Raw genomic sequence first — 17,627 nt, 5'->3', positions numbered from 1 at the left:
AGCACCCTTGTCAATAATTTTATCTTTTTCATTTTGTAATTTCTTTATGCGGAGAGATTGTTATGAGTTAAACATGACTCCATCGGGATAAAAATTTAAAAATTTCAATTCTTTATCCAAAATAATATGTAAAATCTATATAATAATTTGTTTAGTAAAAACAAAATAAAAAATGAAAACGATGTTTCAAAGTTAAGCTTGCGATATTTGATTTTATGTGTTTATGACTTACATAAAAGTTTAATTACTAGATATATTTCGCAAGAAAAGTTAATTTTAAACATATTAATAACATAAATATACATACATAAATTAATGAATTAAAATATATATTTCTGAATGAGATACTTTAGTAAAAAATGGACCTTTTTAAAATGCTTTATTGTAGTACTGTTTTGAGATGCAACTACCTTTGTATTTGGTTCGTTTTTCAAATCATACTTCAGAATATAATTTGCTGAATTTAAAAAAAAAAACATATGTAAATATTTTTTAAACTCTAAAATTTAATCTGTAAAAAGTTGTGCGGCTAATAGCAAGATATATTTTAAGTGTAATAAGTATGTTGCGATCATATGGAGTTGTGAAAGACTAGAGTCTTGTGCTTACAAATAAAATCTGCTTTTTGATATTTTCCTATTTAAGCTAATTAAAATTGGGAGTTCATAAAAAAATTTAAATAATTTTTTTTTTTTTTGAACTATACCTCTTTATGTGGTATTCGAAAAGAAAAAAATAATGCTAAAGGAAGCATGCAACACAAGACGGTAAATAATAACTGTCACATGTATATATAAATGATTTTATTTTGAACTTGTAAGCAAATACAAATTATTTAATCAAAAATTACATATAACTACGTCATAATATAGTTAAGCCGGTGATAATGCTTTTGAAACAGACACACAATGAGCCCGTACTTCATCTCTTTTCTGTAAATATTTGGATTCGTTTCCAAAATAAACTAGGTCTTTGCGCGATGTATTTAAAAGATGTCATGACACTCTTTTCCTTCTTTTACAAGCTCCTGGCAACAAGGAATGGATACAACTCCACTACCAAAAACTTGAGAAATGATATTGAGCGCACACTTTGGACTGATTTTAACAACACATTGATCTCATAACTTTTTGGGCTCATTTTCTTCTACAGCTAATGCTGGAATACATGTACTCGCCACAAATAGAATAACAAAAGACACCATAATAACGTTAAGCTTGGCCATGGTTTTTTGGGCTATACAGGGAGTTAATGTTTAATTATTTTCATGTTAGAAATAAGAAAATTGCTTTTAAATTTATGATCTGATTTGAATAAACAATGATAACCTTATTTATAGATATGAATAATCAATATTAAAAATATTTTGGTGATAAATAACTTTGCTTTCGACGGTTTTTAGTTCATTAATTTTTTAAGTTACATTTTTCTTGATGAAGTTATTAACTGTTTAGGTTAATCATTTATATAAAATAATCATTTATTAAAAAAAGTAAATTAGAATTCTTGTAATATAGAAATAAACATACAAAAAGAAGTTATACAAGTATTTAAATTCCAATTAATAATATACTGCATATTGTTGTTGTCATCAACATATATTTTGGTGGTTGTATATCAACTTACTATCAAAAACCAAAAGTACAGTCTAACATGTGATCAGTCTCAAAAATGATTCTAATATTAATATCTGAGTATTTATCAACGTATATCACTCTGAGGTTAAAAAGATTTTCAGATTTTATATTTTCTTTTTGTTCCGTGATGTAGCACCCTTGTCAATAATTTTATCTTTCTCATTTTGTAATTTCATTATGCAGAGAGATTGTTATGAGGTAAACATGACTCCATCGGGATAAATTTTTACAAATTTCAATTCTTTATCCCAAATAATATGTAAGATCTATATAATAATTTGTTTTATGAAAACAAAATAAAAAATGAAAAGATGTTTCAAAGTTAAGCTTGCGATATTAGATTTTATGAGTTTATGACTTACATAAAATTTTAATTAATAGATGTATTTCGGAAGAAAAGTTAATATTAGACATATTAATAACATAAATAAACATACATAAATTAATGAATTAAAATATATATTTCTGAATGAGATACTTTAGTAAAAAATGGACCTTTTTAAAATGCTTTATTGTACTGTTTTGAGTTTGTATTTGGTTTGTTTTTCAAATCATACTTCAGAATATAATTTGCTGAATTAAAAAAACATATGTAAATATTTTTTAAACTCTAAAAATTAATCTGGAAAACGTTGTGCGGCCAATAGCAAGATATATTTTAAGTGTAATAAGTATGTTGCGATCTTATGGAGCCGTGAAAGACTAGAGTCTTGTGCTTACAAATAAAATCTGTTTTTTGATATTTTCCTATTTAAACTAATTAAAATTGTGAGTTCATAAAAAATTTTAAATAATTTTTTATTTATTTTGAACTATACCTCTTTATTTGGTATTCAAAAAGAATAAAATAATGCTAAAGAAAACATGCAACACAAGACGGTAAATAATAAATGTCACATGTATATATAAATGATTTTATTTTGAACTTGTAAGCAAATACAAATGATTTTATTTTGAACTTGTAAGCAAATAAAAATTATTTTATCAAAAATTACATATAATTACGTCATAATATGATTAAGCCGCTGATAACGCTTTTGAAACCGACACACAATGAGCCCATACTTCATCTCTTTTCTGTAAATATTTGGATTCGTTTCCAATTAAACTAGGTCTTTCCGCGATATATTTGACAAGGGTGTCATGACACTCTTTTCCTTCTTTTACAAGCTCCTGGCAACAAGGAATGGATACAACTCCACTACCAAAAACTTGAGAAATGATATTGAGCGCACACTTTGGACTAATTTTAACAACACATTGATGCCATAACTTTTTGAGCTCATTTTCTTCTACAGCTAATGATGGAATACATGTACTCGCCACAAATAGAATAACAAAAGACACCATAATAACGTTAAGCTTGGCCATGGTTTTTTTGGCTATATGGAGAGTTAATGTTTAATTATTCTCAGGTTAGAAATAAGAAAACTGCTTTTAAATTTATGATCTGATTTGAATAAACGATGACAACCCTATTTATAGATATGAGTAATCCATATTAAACATATTTTGTTGATAAATAACTTTTCTTTTGACGGTATTTAGTTCATTAAATTTTTAAGTTACATTTTTCTTGATGAAATTATTAACGGATTAGGTTAATCATTTATATAAAATAACCATTTATAAAAAAAAATTGGAATTCTTGTAATATAGAAATAAACATACAAAAAGAAGTTATACAAGTTTTTAAATTCCAATTAATAATCTACTGAATATTGTTGTTGTCAGCAACATATATTTTGGTGCTGTATATCAGCTTACTAACAAAAACCAAAAGTATAGTCTAACATGTGATCAGTGTTAAAATCGATTGTAATATTAATATTTTAGTATTTATCAACATATATCACTCTGAGGTTAAAAAAGAGTTTCAGATATTATATTTTCTTTTTGTTCTGTGATGTAGGATGCTTGTCTATAATTTTATCTTTTTCCTTTTATAATTTCTTCATGCATAGATGGTTATGAGGTAAACACGACTCCATTGTAATAATTTTTTTTTACAAATTTCAATTCTTTATACGAAATAACATGTAAAATCTATATAATAATTTTTTAATAAAAAAATTAAAAAATGAAAACAGTGTTTCAAAGTTAAGCATGCGATGTTAGATTTTATTCGTTTATAAATTACATAATGGTTTAATTACTAGATATATTTCGCAAGTAAATTTAATATTAAACATATAAATAACATACATATACATACAAAAATTAATGAATTGAAATATATATATTTTTGAATGAGATTCTTTAGTAAAGAATGGTCCTTTTAAAAATGGTCCTTTAGTAAAGAAGGGTCCTTTTTAAAATGCTTTATGGTACTGTTTTGAGATGCGACTATCATTGTATTTGGTTCATTTTTTAGTCATACATCATTTATAATTTTGATGAATTAAAAAAAAACATATGTAAATATTTTGTAAACTCTAAAAATTTAATCTGGAAAACGTTGTGCGGCCAATTGCAAGATACACGTTTTATTGTAAATAAGCCAGTTGCGATCTTATGGTCTTGAAAGACTAGAGTCTTATGATTACAAATAAAATGTTTGTTTTGATATTTTGCTATTTAAGTTAATTACAATTGTTAGTACATCAACATTTTAAATAATTTTTTTTATTTGGGATTAGACCTCTTTATTTGGTATTTGAAAGTGAGAAAAGAATAAAATAATGCTAAAGAAACACGCAACACAAGACAATGAATAATAAATATCACATGAATATATAAATGATTTTATTTTAAACTTGTATGCAATTACAAATAATTTTATCAAAAATTACACATAATTATGTCAGCATATAATTAAGCCGGTGATAAAGATTTTGAAACAGACACACAATGAGCTCATACTTCATCTCTTTTCTGTAAATATTTGGATTCATTCCAATTAAACTAGGTCTGTCCGTGATATATTTGACAAGGATGTCATGACACTCTTTTCCTTCTTGTACAAGCTCCTGACAACAAGGAATGGATACAACTCCATTACCAAAAACTTGAGAAATGATATTAAGCGCACACTTTGGACTGATTTTAACAACACATTGATCCCATAAATTTTTGGGCTCATTTTCTTCTACAGCTAATGAAAGAATACATGTACTCGCCACTACTAGAACAACAAAAGACACCATAATAACATTATGCTTGGCCATGGTTTTTTGATTATATGGGGAGTTAATGTTTAATTTTTCTCAAGTCAGAAATAAAAAAATAGCTTTTAAATTTATGATCTGATTTAAATAAACGATGATAACCCTATTTATAGATATGAATAATCCATATAAACATATTTTCTTGATAAATAACTTTGCTTTTGACGGTATTTAGTTCATTAAATTTTTTAAGTTACATTTTTCTTGATGAAATTATTAACTATTTAGGTTAATCATTTATAAACTATAATAATTTATTAAAAATTAAATTAGAAATCTTGTAATATAGAAATAAACATACAAAAATAAATTATACCAGTATTTAAATTCCAATTAATAAACTTCTGAATATTTTTGTTGTCAGCAACATATATTTTGGTGGTTGTATATCAACTTATTAACAAAAAACCAAAAGTACAGTTTAACATTTGATCAGTCTCAAAAATGATTGTAATATTAATATGTTAGTATATATCAATATATCACTCCGAGGTTAAAAAAGAGTTTCAGATTTTACATTTTCTTTATTCTGTGATGTAGGATGCTTGTCTATAATTTTATCTTTTTCATTTTATAATTTCTTCATTCAGAGATGGTTATGAGGTAAACATGACTCCATTGAGATAAAAATTTACAAATTTCAATTCCTTATACAAAATAATACATAAAATCTGTATAACAATTTTTTTAATAAAAACAAAATGAAAATGAATTTTTTTTTCAAAGTTAAGCTTGCGATATTAGATTTTATTCGTCTATAAATTACATAGTAGTAAAATTACTAGATATATTTCACAATAAAACTTATGTGTTTCATATTAAACTTATTAATAACATACATATATGATATCACTCAAATTACCCTATGGAGTGACTTGTACTCTCTCAAATAAGAGGTTTAGTCGTAGTATTTAGGGATCGAATCCACAAGAAGCTAAGACACACAATAGCCCCTAACCAGTTTATGATTAAGCTAGACAAACAATTAAATAATAAATAGCAGAGGTAAACACGGCAGTTGTTCGATTGATTGATTGGTTCTAAACAATTATGAGAAATAGCTAGATCTGGGGTTTCAGGTAATTGGGAGTATAATGATATAGATGCTAAGGTTTTCAATCATGGAACACAAATTATAATTGCAAAGTATTCCAGCTTCCGCGTGCGAATAAATCTTATTGACTAAGTATATATCTCAGCTATCGCTTGTTGTTTACCTAGGCAAGCGTTGCTCGATGTTTACCTAGGCAAGCGTTACCGAGTTGTTCGATACGTTCAATAGTTTGACTAAATCAGTTGTCGCTTGTTTTTTATCAATCCTAGCTCAAGGAAATTAATTGAGGTAAAAGACCATGTTTTCGCTTGAGCCTAATTATCCTAAGTTCAAGGTTCTAGTTAGCTACTCTAGAACACAAACATTAATAACAATTCCTATGAAAGAAATTTTTATCACCTTAGCATATAATCCCTCATAACCTTACTTCTAACCCTTAATCTAACAAAGGTAACTACTCAGACATAGCAAAGAAGAACATAACAAATATCTGAATTAAATGCATAAATAGAATAAGGTAGAAAAACTGGAGTTCCAATACAAAGCTCTGAATGAGTCTTGGATCTTCTCTCCAAACTACTAAAAACCCTAAATATGTTTTTCTGTGAAAAGTAGAAAGCATGAAAGCGTGTGTTGCCCAAAACAATGGCAGAGCACATAAATATTAGGTTAAAGTCGGCCACGGGTATTCTTATAAATGATGTGGAACTTGGACCATAAGTCGGTTGGGAACCAAGTCGGACCTTGCGCGCTTCGCTGTCGAACGACGACAAGAGTTGTATGTCGATCGACGTTTGACTCTGAATGTCGACTCTGGACTGGTTCGATGGATAGCTATGATTTTCTTCTAGCTTTATCTCCAAAATGCTTCAAAATCACCATATATCTCCAAAACACTTATGAACCTGTAAATACTGTAAAAAGACTCCAAAACATAACAAATAACTCCTAAAAAACCTATATACAATGGCTAAAAACAGGTAAATCCATGGTATATCAACTCCGTCAGACTTATTATTTTGCTTGTCCTCAAGGAAAACAAAAACTGTCCTTAATGAAAGAGGTTTTGAAAACATCAGAGACTCACATAATTTAAAATCACTACTCTCACTTCTGTACATATAAAAAATGGAAGTGAATCATTACTAACCTTCGATGATTCAATGTATTGCAGTCTAGTTTAGTCACCATTCCCATACATCACTTAACTATTTACATTTATCTCTTTTAGATAATTATATTTTCATGCATTCATATACGGTTTTGGGAGAATTAGTTTAAAATCGATATTTTGTGTATGTAATTCAAAAAAAAAGAATTGTTCATGTGGTTTTTGGCATGGCTTAAACGTTTGTGTGTGAAATAGTCGAAAACAACTACTTCATAGGGGAATAAATTATTTTTCCGTTGTTCATGTGGTTTTTGGCATGACTTATAAGTTCGTGTGTGAAAAAGCCGGGAACAACTAGTTCATAGGGGAATGAACCATTTTCCCCATTCATATATATCCGCTTTTAAATAACAATTGTTCTATTAAAAATCTAAAAAGCAGGAAAATAGTACAAGCTGAGAAATTATGCAATTAAATTTCAAATAAATAAGATAGGGGGAAATTATTAGGTAATGGTATTTTTGATCCAACTATGCAGATCGATAATAATAAATTTAAGAAAATGTAGATCATTATTTTAATTAAAAAGATTGTATTTTTAATGGAGGATGCAATCTAAGCCATGTTTATCCCTAAAAACCCAAATGGGTTTCTTAGGTTTTTTTTTATCTAAAAAAAAAAAAAAGCAAACCAATCGTGAACCGCCACGAGTCAGTGGGGCCCGCGAGCAGTGTAAGAAACTCACTAAAATTGGTTCTTAATTAGTAGTTTTTGTAACCGATCCTTAAGGATTTTGTGGGGACCCACGCACTAAGAACCTCACTAAGGACCCCGGATAAACATGCTCATTGTAGACAAAAATAAATTTAACAATAGGCAAAGAAGAAAAAATTCTTCATGTTGGCGATGCCGTCTCTTATCTCATCCAGGGTGACTTACGAACAATGTAAAGAACACTTATTCGTAGAATATAGAATCATTGCAACGATTATTACAAGCTATCCTAAACGGACTGACTACTACTATTGTTGAGAGCAAAAAACTTGTTCTAGTAGGTTACAGAATTTCAAAATGAAATCCGATCTTCATCATAAACAGACACAATCCAAACACGCATTGCAGGTGGAGTGATGCTACATTTGTTGCATCTTGCATGTGTAAAACCTTTTTGTTGGATCAAACCTTTTTCTCATGTATATATTTGGCACTTGTATGTGTAAATTGTCACACATACCCCACATCTGTAATATAGACTTAGACGATGTTCATCGTATATTTTTCATATTTCAATATATCTCACGATACAATCTTTTCACTTCCTCCTTCCATTTACACAAAGCTTCTTGAATCACAAGCTTTGTGCTTCATAGAAACAATATTTGTTTGTCCGTTCATGAACAGTAATCAAACTCCCTTTAATTCAGCCACGGAGAAGACACTAATCAAAAAAAAAAAAAAAAAAATGAACAAATTGCTTTCAAACGAGGAGGTTTTTTTACACAAGACAATTGAACAAACAAAGCTATTGGTTCAATGCCTTCATAATCAAATCCTCTAATACAAATTTAATCAAATCAACTAATCAACTTAACCAAAAATCATTCCTCTCGTCCAACAAACTCCTTCAGAGCAACTCTCATGTCTTCACACTTCTCACAATCGCCATCAAAAAACTCACCGACCTTCTTTAGCTCAACATCGTTCAAATCATCGTTGAACGGTTTAATCGGAAAGGCATTCTCCGGCTGAAGCGCGTAAGCGTTTGGATTGTCATCAACAATCACCACGCGACTCAAATCTCTCGTCACAAACCCTAAATCCTTCACTAACCTCCCATCGATCTCGCAACAAGCGTCTCTGTAAAAGCTCCGTGAGATCACGCGCCGCTCTGGATCCAACTTATCGAGGACCAGAGAAGCGTACTCTCTCAGCCCCGCCGTGAAAACAACGATTTGGTACTTCTCCCCGACCCTCTTCAAGAAGTCGTCCACTCCTGGCCGTTTGATCACGAAGAAGGTTAAGATCTGACCGTCGATCTCGGGCCTCACCACGAAATCGTACGGAACTTCGGGTTTCTCCATCGACGAGTGAATAAGCGTCTCGTCAAGGTCTAACACGATCGTCTTCTTCGTCTCGTCGAACGATTTGCCGGACCTATCGTGAATCAACGAATACGGAGTTTTGAGATTGTTCGCGGATTCGTGAGATTTGAGGATTTTGAATCCTCTGGTTCCTAGACGACCGTCGACGCGTGAGAATAAGCAGAGAATGCTTCGTTGACATCTGTAAATCGATTTGTTGATGGAAGCGATGACAGCGGTCGCCGCCGGCGATGTGCATCCGATTTGAGTTTTCCGGTGACGGCGGAAGCAGCTTCGTTGGTGACGGTTGATTGGTATCGCTGATTTCTTTATGATGAGTTTCGTTGCCATTGAAGAAACAAAGAGAGAGAGAGAGAGATGAGTTTGTGAGATTTAGGACAGAGATAAAGAAGAGAGTGATGGTGGTATTTAAATTAGGCCTGGTGTAACGGTCATGTGGTTGTTTTTAGGTTCGGTCCGAAGCTAGTTTGGGAAAGTAGTGTTTTTTTTAAGTTTGGACCTACAACACAACACGGTGTTTACGTTGTATTGTTACCGTTGTGAATTCTATTAATTTCCCCAAATTAAGAAAAAATTTATATATAGATGGTAGAGAATAGGAAAAAATAATGCAAATAGACTCATAAATTAATGGTACATTATGATACTGGAAATCGTAACTTGATTTGTTTTTGTTAATTAAACTATATTTATTTTGATCGAAAATTGCCAATATTTATTTTGATCGAAAATTGCCAATGATTAGTTGGTATTAACACTTTACACTTGTCATATATATCTCATAATATAAAATAGATAAATATTGGGCAAATCTCCAAAATAGCACATTTCTAAGTTTATGTCACAAAAATAGTCCTCAAAAACTAAAATGACCAAAATAGCATTTTATGTTTTGAAAAGTTTATTTTTTTTTTATTTTTCAAAATTTGAAATCTTATCCCAAAATCTCACTCCCCAACTCTAAACTCTAAAACCTAAACTCTAAACTCTAAACCTTAAACTCTAAACCTTAAACCATAAACCCCACCCATTAACTCTAAACCCTAAACCCCACCTCTAAACTCTAAACCCTAAATCCTAAATCATAAACCTCACCCCTTAACTCTAAACCCTAATGTCTAAATTAATTTACCATTGGGGTATAAGTGTATATTTATCTCTTTTGATAAAACATTAAGTGCTATTTTGGTCATTTTTATTCTTAAAAGCTATATTTGTGACAAAAAAATTTTAGTGTTATTCTAGTGATTTTCTCATAAATATTTTTAACTCATAGAAACTAAAAAATCTAGAGTAATTGCAGTGTACACATTAGACTTATACACACGTGTATTGACCATTATACCCCTACACATGGTCAGATATATATTTTCGTTATTTCTAAGGCAACCAAGCGATGTGCATGTCCTTCTGATTACCAATATCACACGAAACCTCATTTGTCAGACAAGTTGATTTATTTTCTTATTTTCATAAAGCCCCGTAACTAAAATCATCCCCTGCTTAATCCGCTATATATTATGTCTTTGGCTCATCAATGTTCTATCAGAACCAGAATTCCTAAAGCCATCATCTTAGAGAACATGGACAGGTGATAGAAGAAGACTAGATTCAAATAGTTGATTTGGTATAATCCATAAATTATTTTTTCTAAAGTTTAATTCTTCTTACTGTAACGTTAAGTCATTGATGAATTTTTTGTTCCTCTTTCTTCTGTTGTTTTACATAATGATTAGGAAGTTGATGAAGATGAGAACAAAGAGAGAGTGATGAAAGAGAAACGTGGCTTTCTTCTGCTTACTTTTTTTTTCTGTTACTTAACTTTATTGCTAATGAATAATGGATAATGCTAAATTTTGTATTTGTGTGTTGGATATTAGTTTAACTTAGTCGGATAATGTAAAATTTATATGTGTTAAAAAGTTTATATACGATCGAATTAGCCTGTAAACAAAGGAAAAATGATGAACTTTGATTTGTGTTTGGATATTAGTTGACTTGTAAACAATATTATTGACCCGATAAACATAATACCAAAAGTTACATTTTAATATAAATATTTTAACCGGCTAACACATCTAATAACATATAACAATTCATGTATCCAATATATTTATTATTTGTAACAATTTATCTTTTATTTTAGTCATTTAAATTTATTGTTGGCTAGCTAAAATATATACAATATTGTATAACAATTATCTTTTCCGTCCTATTTGATATAAAAAAAAGTCTAAAACGTTTTAATATGGTTATAACTATTTTTCATGTATTTTCAAATTAACCGTCGAGATTTATTGTTATACAGCTAACATATTGAATAACATATAGCAATTTATATATATGGTATATCTAATAATTTATATTAATTTATCTTTTAGGTTAGTCTTTTAAATTCATTGTTCGACTGATAATATACATAATACTGTTTAACAATTAGTTTATCCATCACATCTAATGTAAATACTATATCGAATTAGTTCTAGTGTTTAATTCAATAACATAGCATAGTTAGGTGGAAAGCAAACTAGTTAAATCCATCATTTCACGTGTTTGCATCCCTAAAGAAACTAGTTTAATGAATGGCAAAACAGTAAATAATTCGTCTTTTCCTTTTAGTTGTGAAAATCTTCTGCAACATTCACCATGGGTTTCATCATACATTTTTGTCTATTTCCCCCATACAATCTTCTGCAATTTGATTCGCCCAAACTACCTTTCTAGCTTCATGTAATAGGAGCAGGGGCTTATGCCCTAACACAATCATTACAAAACCCCAATAGCTTCTAACCTACGTACCGTTCTTATTTTCCTATGCATCTAAGGACGGCTTGGTCATTTCGCATCTTCCACTTGCAATTCTCGGCCCACACAATTCTTCTGTTGGGTATTTTCCTAATTTGTCAATCTTCTATAGATATTAGGCCAATTCACTCAAAAATCTAGCCCACTTATAAATAGATCTCTTAAAACTTAACTAAGTGAAAGAAAAACGTGATTGATTAATTATATTATTAATTTGACTGCTAATGATTCGGATTTCAATTAATATATTTTTAAATTTGACAAAAAGTTTTATGATTAAACCTAAGTTTGGATCAAAATGGTCAAACCATAACCCAAGAAATAGTCATTCTAGTTTATGAGGTACTTCAAATTCTAGATGAACATTTATGGACATTTTTGTCCTTTTATAATGAAACAATTGTTTGCATTTATTTTACATCTTTTAAATATTGTTTTATTAAAACTGATTTGCAACATATTACATCATAGAAAAATATGACGATAATAATGAGAAATTAAAGGGTTTTCCACAGTGGAAAATAGTAAAATCAGACATGATTAATGATTAGGAATACCAAACTGACCTTGTTTTTTAAAAAAGGTGAATTATTTGCTCTTGTTCCAACAATAGCAGACAGGCTTTTAATACCTTCAACAAAATCACGACAATAATTCTCATAGTTTAGATATGTCTTCTTCTTTTTCAATTGTCTTAATCAATTTTGTCCCGAGTTAGCTTCGGTAAACTATTGTTAAACAAGCTTGAACTACAAAGTACAAATTATATAGATAGCCAGGATTGATGGTTCACGTCCCAAAACACCAAGACGAAAACACAACACCAAGACGAAAACACAGACCAAACAAGAGGAACAATGGAAGCGGAATCAGTTTCAAAACTAAACATGATCCATTAGCGAAAGAAAGTTCTATTCTGATATCGAGAAAAATCGATATCTCTCATTTTAACAACACCATGAATAGATGCAGAAACAACATAAACACGAGTAAGTAACCACTATAACAAGCCAGAGGTTGAAACAGAGCTCGGAACTTACGCACGACAGCCCAAATCTAGTTTCTCCACAAAATTTAAGCAAACCACTAAAACCAATGAAAACAGAGGACTAAAATCTGAAATGGACCAAACAGCCAAAAACAAGTCTCACACATCCAAAAAAAATCTACATGGACCAAGGAGAAGAAAATTACCATTTTGCCTTTAATGATGGTTCAATATGAACCATTAGATCAGATAATCTCTCTTATAATATGAACCGTTAGATCTTCAGAAGAAAAGGAATGAGATAATTACAACAATGCAATTAATGAAATCCATCTTAGCCGTCAGATCTTTTTTCTGTGTTATAATCTGAACCGTCCGATCTCTCATTAAATCTCTCCTTCTCTCGTCTGGGTCCCACCATAAATTTAATCATTCTTCTTCTTCTTCTTCTTCTTCTTCATCATTTCACTCTCAACCACCACGAAAATTCATTACATTCACCAACTAAAGCTCTCTTCTTCAACTCTTCATCCACAAACATTTACGTCTGTTTCTTAAGGTCTTTCTACAGCTTATGACGCCGTGAAACAGCACTCGTGCGTCGTCCTTGGTTCTGAAATCGCTTGGTAAGTGTATACTCTCTCCCTCTCTTTTCCTCTCACTCTTCTATGTCTCTCTTTATTTTTCTAATGTTTTATGTTTCAGTTTAGTCACATAATATGTATGTTAACGTTATGAGTCAGATTCTAAGGTTTAATATAATGTTGCTAAAGTATGAAACATGATATTTTAGAATAAATCGTTTTTGTCTATGGTACAACTGGTACAACTTTTGCCTTTGTATCAAACAATACAGGGGATACTGGTATAACTGGTCCAACTATGTCTTATTTACCAGACTAGTGATACTGATATAACTAGTACAACTATTCAGGTTCTGAAATTGATATATTCCATTGGATATTCTATATGAAAAAAAAAGCAATTAGCTGGCCAAATTGGTAAGTATTTAGATAGGTTCCTTTTTATTTGTGATAATTTTTTGTATTTTTTTGCAGTTTTTACACCATCTCATAAGTTTGCATGATCTACCTTATACTTTTAAGGTTTGTTAACTTCTTTGTTCACATAATTTTTAGAAAACATGCATGAAATGTATTTTAACAAAATTGATAATTTCATTTTATTGGGGCAAATGCATGTACACATAAAGAAGTAGTACAACTAAGGTAAGTTTAAATTTTATGTGGTACAACTAGTTTTTTCGATTTCAATGCCAAAGTACAACTATGTACAAACCGGTACAACTCAAAAACTAATACAACTATGTACAAACCGGTACAACTCAAATACTAGTATAACTATGTTATTTCATCTTGTATTGTGCATCAAGTTTTAAATGTGTATCATATTTTAAACATTATGGTTGAACTACATGTTAGTATGTTGCTTTAGTTGTATCAGTTGTACCAAAATAATTGGTGATGCAAATAATTTGCATCAATTCATTTAATAATTGATGTAAAAATTTAAATTATTTGCATCAATTCATTTTACACAAAATTAGTATCAATTTTAAGAAGTTATTCAAAAATATGTATCATTTACAACTGGTGATTTATATCATTTACTAATTAAATGTAACTTAAAAAAAATATTTTATTAAAATGATTTATTTTGCCAAATAATTCTTAATTAATATTTTTACGGACTATTTGTATTATTTTTGGCAAATATTTTTCTTTCTAATATCTATTATTATCTTGATAAACAAACTAAAATTTTACAACTGTTGATAAGAATTGTATTAATACATCACAATTAAAATAAATATTTGCAAAAAAAAACACAAAAATCATACATCAAACTCAATCTTTTTCTTCTTTCCGATGACTCGCGTTTTTAGAGCAATGGTTGAAGAATTTTCTGTCTCCGCATCTAGCTTTTTGGCCTCGAGACCAAAAAAATGAAGATGATTTTTTCCGAAAATCGTACAACTAGTAAAACTAGTACAACTTATAAACGTATCAATTCCAAATCAAATATTATTAGAAATATACTATTCATATATTTGACACATGCAGGCAGGGGAGATTAGACCAATATTCCAAATGCAAGTTGAATCATGTTATTTTTGTATATTTATTTAAAATTAGTCTAACTCTTATTTTATTTTTATGTCCATGTTAAGAAAAAAAAGCTAAAACAACATAACTCACCGAGCAAGCAATATGTTGATATGCTTGATGTACCAGTCAAGCCAGCTCGATGTGTTGCTACAGTTAAATTGTTACTACTGCTACTATAGTTAAACCAATTGGACTATTATTATCGTAGTTCAAACACTAAACATGAATGATTCTGTATTCTTTTGAATTCATGATGGATTTTGTATCATCGTTTTGAATATACTCTTTCAATCGTCTTTTATTGCAACATTTTTCCGGTACAGCAGTTGTCATCTTTGGCTTCAAAAAAATGAAGATAATTTTTTTCCGTAAATAGTATAACTAGTACAACTGGTACAATTGGTAAACAAATAACTATCCAAATAAATATTATAAAATAACTTTTAACATATTTCGACAAATCATATAGTGGAAGATTATACCAACTTTTTCATTGGTTCTACATCATCATCTTATAACATCATTCACATGCTGAAAACAAAAAGCTAATATACCATATTAATTGTAAAGTCATACTAGTTATACACGTTCTAATTATATTATTTATACTAGTTATATTTGTTGTAGTATTAGTTATTCACGTTCTAGTTATACCAGTTATACTAGTTTCAGTTGTACTGGTTGTACTAGTAATACTCTGTGTTTTTCATTGTCGGAAATTTTGTATGTTGAACACGAGATTCAATTTTATATAAATAAAATGGATTGAGAAAGATGGAGAATTGATCGATTTGGGATAAGAATGAAATTTCATAAAGTTTGAAGAATTTTTTCGATTTTTATTTGGATTGTGAGATGAAGAAATTTTGATAAAAATAAAAAAAAATTAAAATCTGGGTTCTTAACATTGTGAATCAGGATTGATTATTGAATAGATGAAATTGAGTAACACAAGAGGAATCAGGTGGATGTTACATGATTTTAGTTGATTTTGAAAAAAATAGTAATGAAAGATGAAGGTGAAAATCGTGAGAGGGATGATGTTTGAGAAAGAGAGATTTGGGGATTTAGAGATCCAAATTGAATAGGATGGGTTAGTGGGTTAAGATAGTGAGAGGTTGAGTTAGTAAATAAGTAGAACTTTCTAGGTTTCATAGTTTTTTCCTCATATTTTTTATTTAATTTTAATTCATTTTTAAAATAAAAAGGCAAGAGGTCCATATGAGATTATTTTGACCCTTTGTGGTCCATTACAGCATTTGATCCGAAAACAGAACAAAAAAAAAAAAAAACAGGAATCCACCCTCTCACAACGTCAGCAAAGAGCATTGGACATTGGAGTTCTCTCGCCAAACCTAGTCGCCGATTGGCTTGAAGGCTGTTGGGACTTTTACGTATCTTACAGCCCTTAAAGTTAATTTTAAGCCAATCGGACTTTGGCTTTCCGTGTTTTTCTCAAAGCCTTCTAAAGCTTTCAACTGTCGACTGTTTCAATTTTATTCTTTGACATGTTTGTTTATTCTAAAGCCTCTAAACGAGACTTTTGATGGCTTTGAGAATCCTTTTTTTATTTCTTTATTTTTAAGGTTTTATTTTTTAACAAGTTAAACACTTGAACATAGTAAAACATTTAACAAAATTAAATAAAATCCAATAAAAATCAAAATAAATTTAGATAATTTTATTAGTTTTTGTTATTAACCAATAAAAAAATATGTATACAGAGTTTTTTTTCATTTTAATATCCATCTCATATATTTATTTTCATAATTTATATGTTACATACTTTCACGAGCTTTTGGACATAATACTAATATTTTTTTTATATAAGTCATAGCTTTTAAAGTTTATGATACCAATCAAGCTTTTAAAGTTTATGATGTCAATAAAACTTTTAAAATATTCAAAGTAACAGCCACAGCTTTTAAAGTCAAAATCTCTACGGCTAAAATTCTAAAGCCACAGCCTAAAGCGAAAGTCGTTAACAATCGGAGCCCTAATCTTTTTTCTTTATGTCAGTATAGCCACTGCATCTATTTTACATCTTAATTAACAATATACATATAATTTTTATAGGTGTGAGCTTAATATGCCATCGATTGACAACTAAATGAAAAAAAGAACATGTGAGATAAGAGAGATATAGTGCATTTACATTTTAAATTATTATTGTTTATTTCATCCTACGATATGTTTTGTGTATATTTTCTTTTTGAGATATGTAAAGCAGACTACCATAAATCATAATTCCGTATTTTCTAAATTTTAACATTCATTTTGATATATTTTATATTTTAATATTTATACACAAAATATCGTGTAGATGTAAAAAAAAAGTGGATATGGATTTTTTAATTTGAGAAACATGGATAAGGTAAACGTGGAAAAAAAGAATAGTGGACATCGAGGAGTTGATAGAAAAATTATTATATGTACTAAATAGATAAAAAAATCTTAAACATAAATAAACAATTTTAACTAAAAAATTAGAAATAATAAATTTACTTTCGATAAATTTTGTTTTGATCTTTGATATTCAAAAAATGTGGACACTATTTTGTGGATGAAGCTTCACGGACAAGATGTTTTGGACAAACTTACGTAAATGCAATTTTGTGAATAAAGTTCGTTTTC

The 17,627-nt window shown here is 29.4% G+C and overlaps 1 protein-coding gene and 1 long non-coding RNA gene across 2 annotated transcripts; one reads left to right on the top strand and one right to left on the bottom strand.

Annotated features, from left to right (window-relative positions):
- Positions 1-8,427: 8,427 nt before the first annotated feature.
- Positions 8,428-9,471, bottom strand: LOC106374223 (CTD nuclear envelope phosphatase 1). Its single transcript, XM_013814298.3, has one exon. The coding sequence runs from the start codon at positions 9,399-9,401 to the stop codon at positions 8,568-8,570; it is 834 nt and encodes a 277-aa protein (XP_013669752.1). The 5' UTR covers positions 9,402-9,471; the 3' UTR covers positions 8,428-8,567.
- Positions 9,472-10,339: 868 nt separating this feature from the next.
- LOC106374224 lies at positions 10,340-17,256 on the top strand. Its single transcript, XR_007326001.1, has 2 exons — positions 10,340-13,970; positions 15,056-17,256. It is a non-coding gene; the product is annotated as an uncharacterized LOC106374224 (long non-coding RNA).
- Positions 17,257-17,627: the final 371 nt, after the last annotated feature.

The sequence above is a fragment of the Brassica napus genome, chromosome C7 (genome assembly GCF_020379485.1).
Source record: "Brassica napus cultivar Da-Ae chromosome C7, Da-Ae, whole genome shotgun sequence".
In the NCBI taxonomy this organism is placed as follows: Eukaryota; Viridiplantae; Streptophyta; class Magnoliopsida; order Brassicales; family Brassicaceae; genus Brassica; species Brassica napus.
The sequence above is the reverse complement of the archived record's forward strand: the minus strand, read 5'-3'. Positions and strand labels throughout refer to the sequence as shown.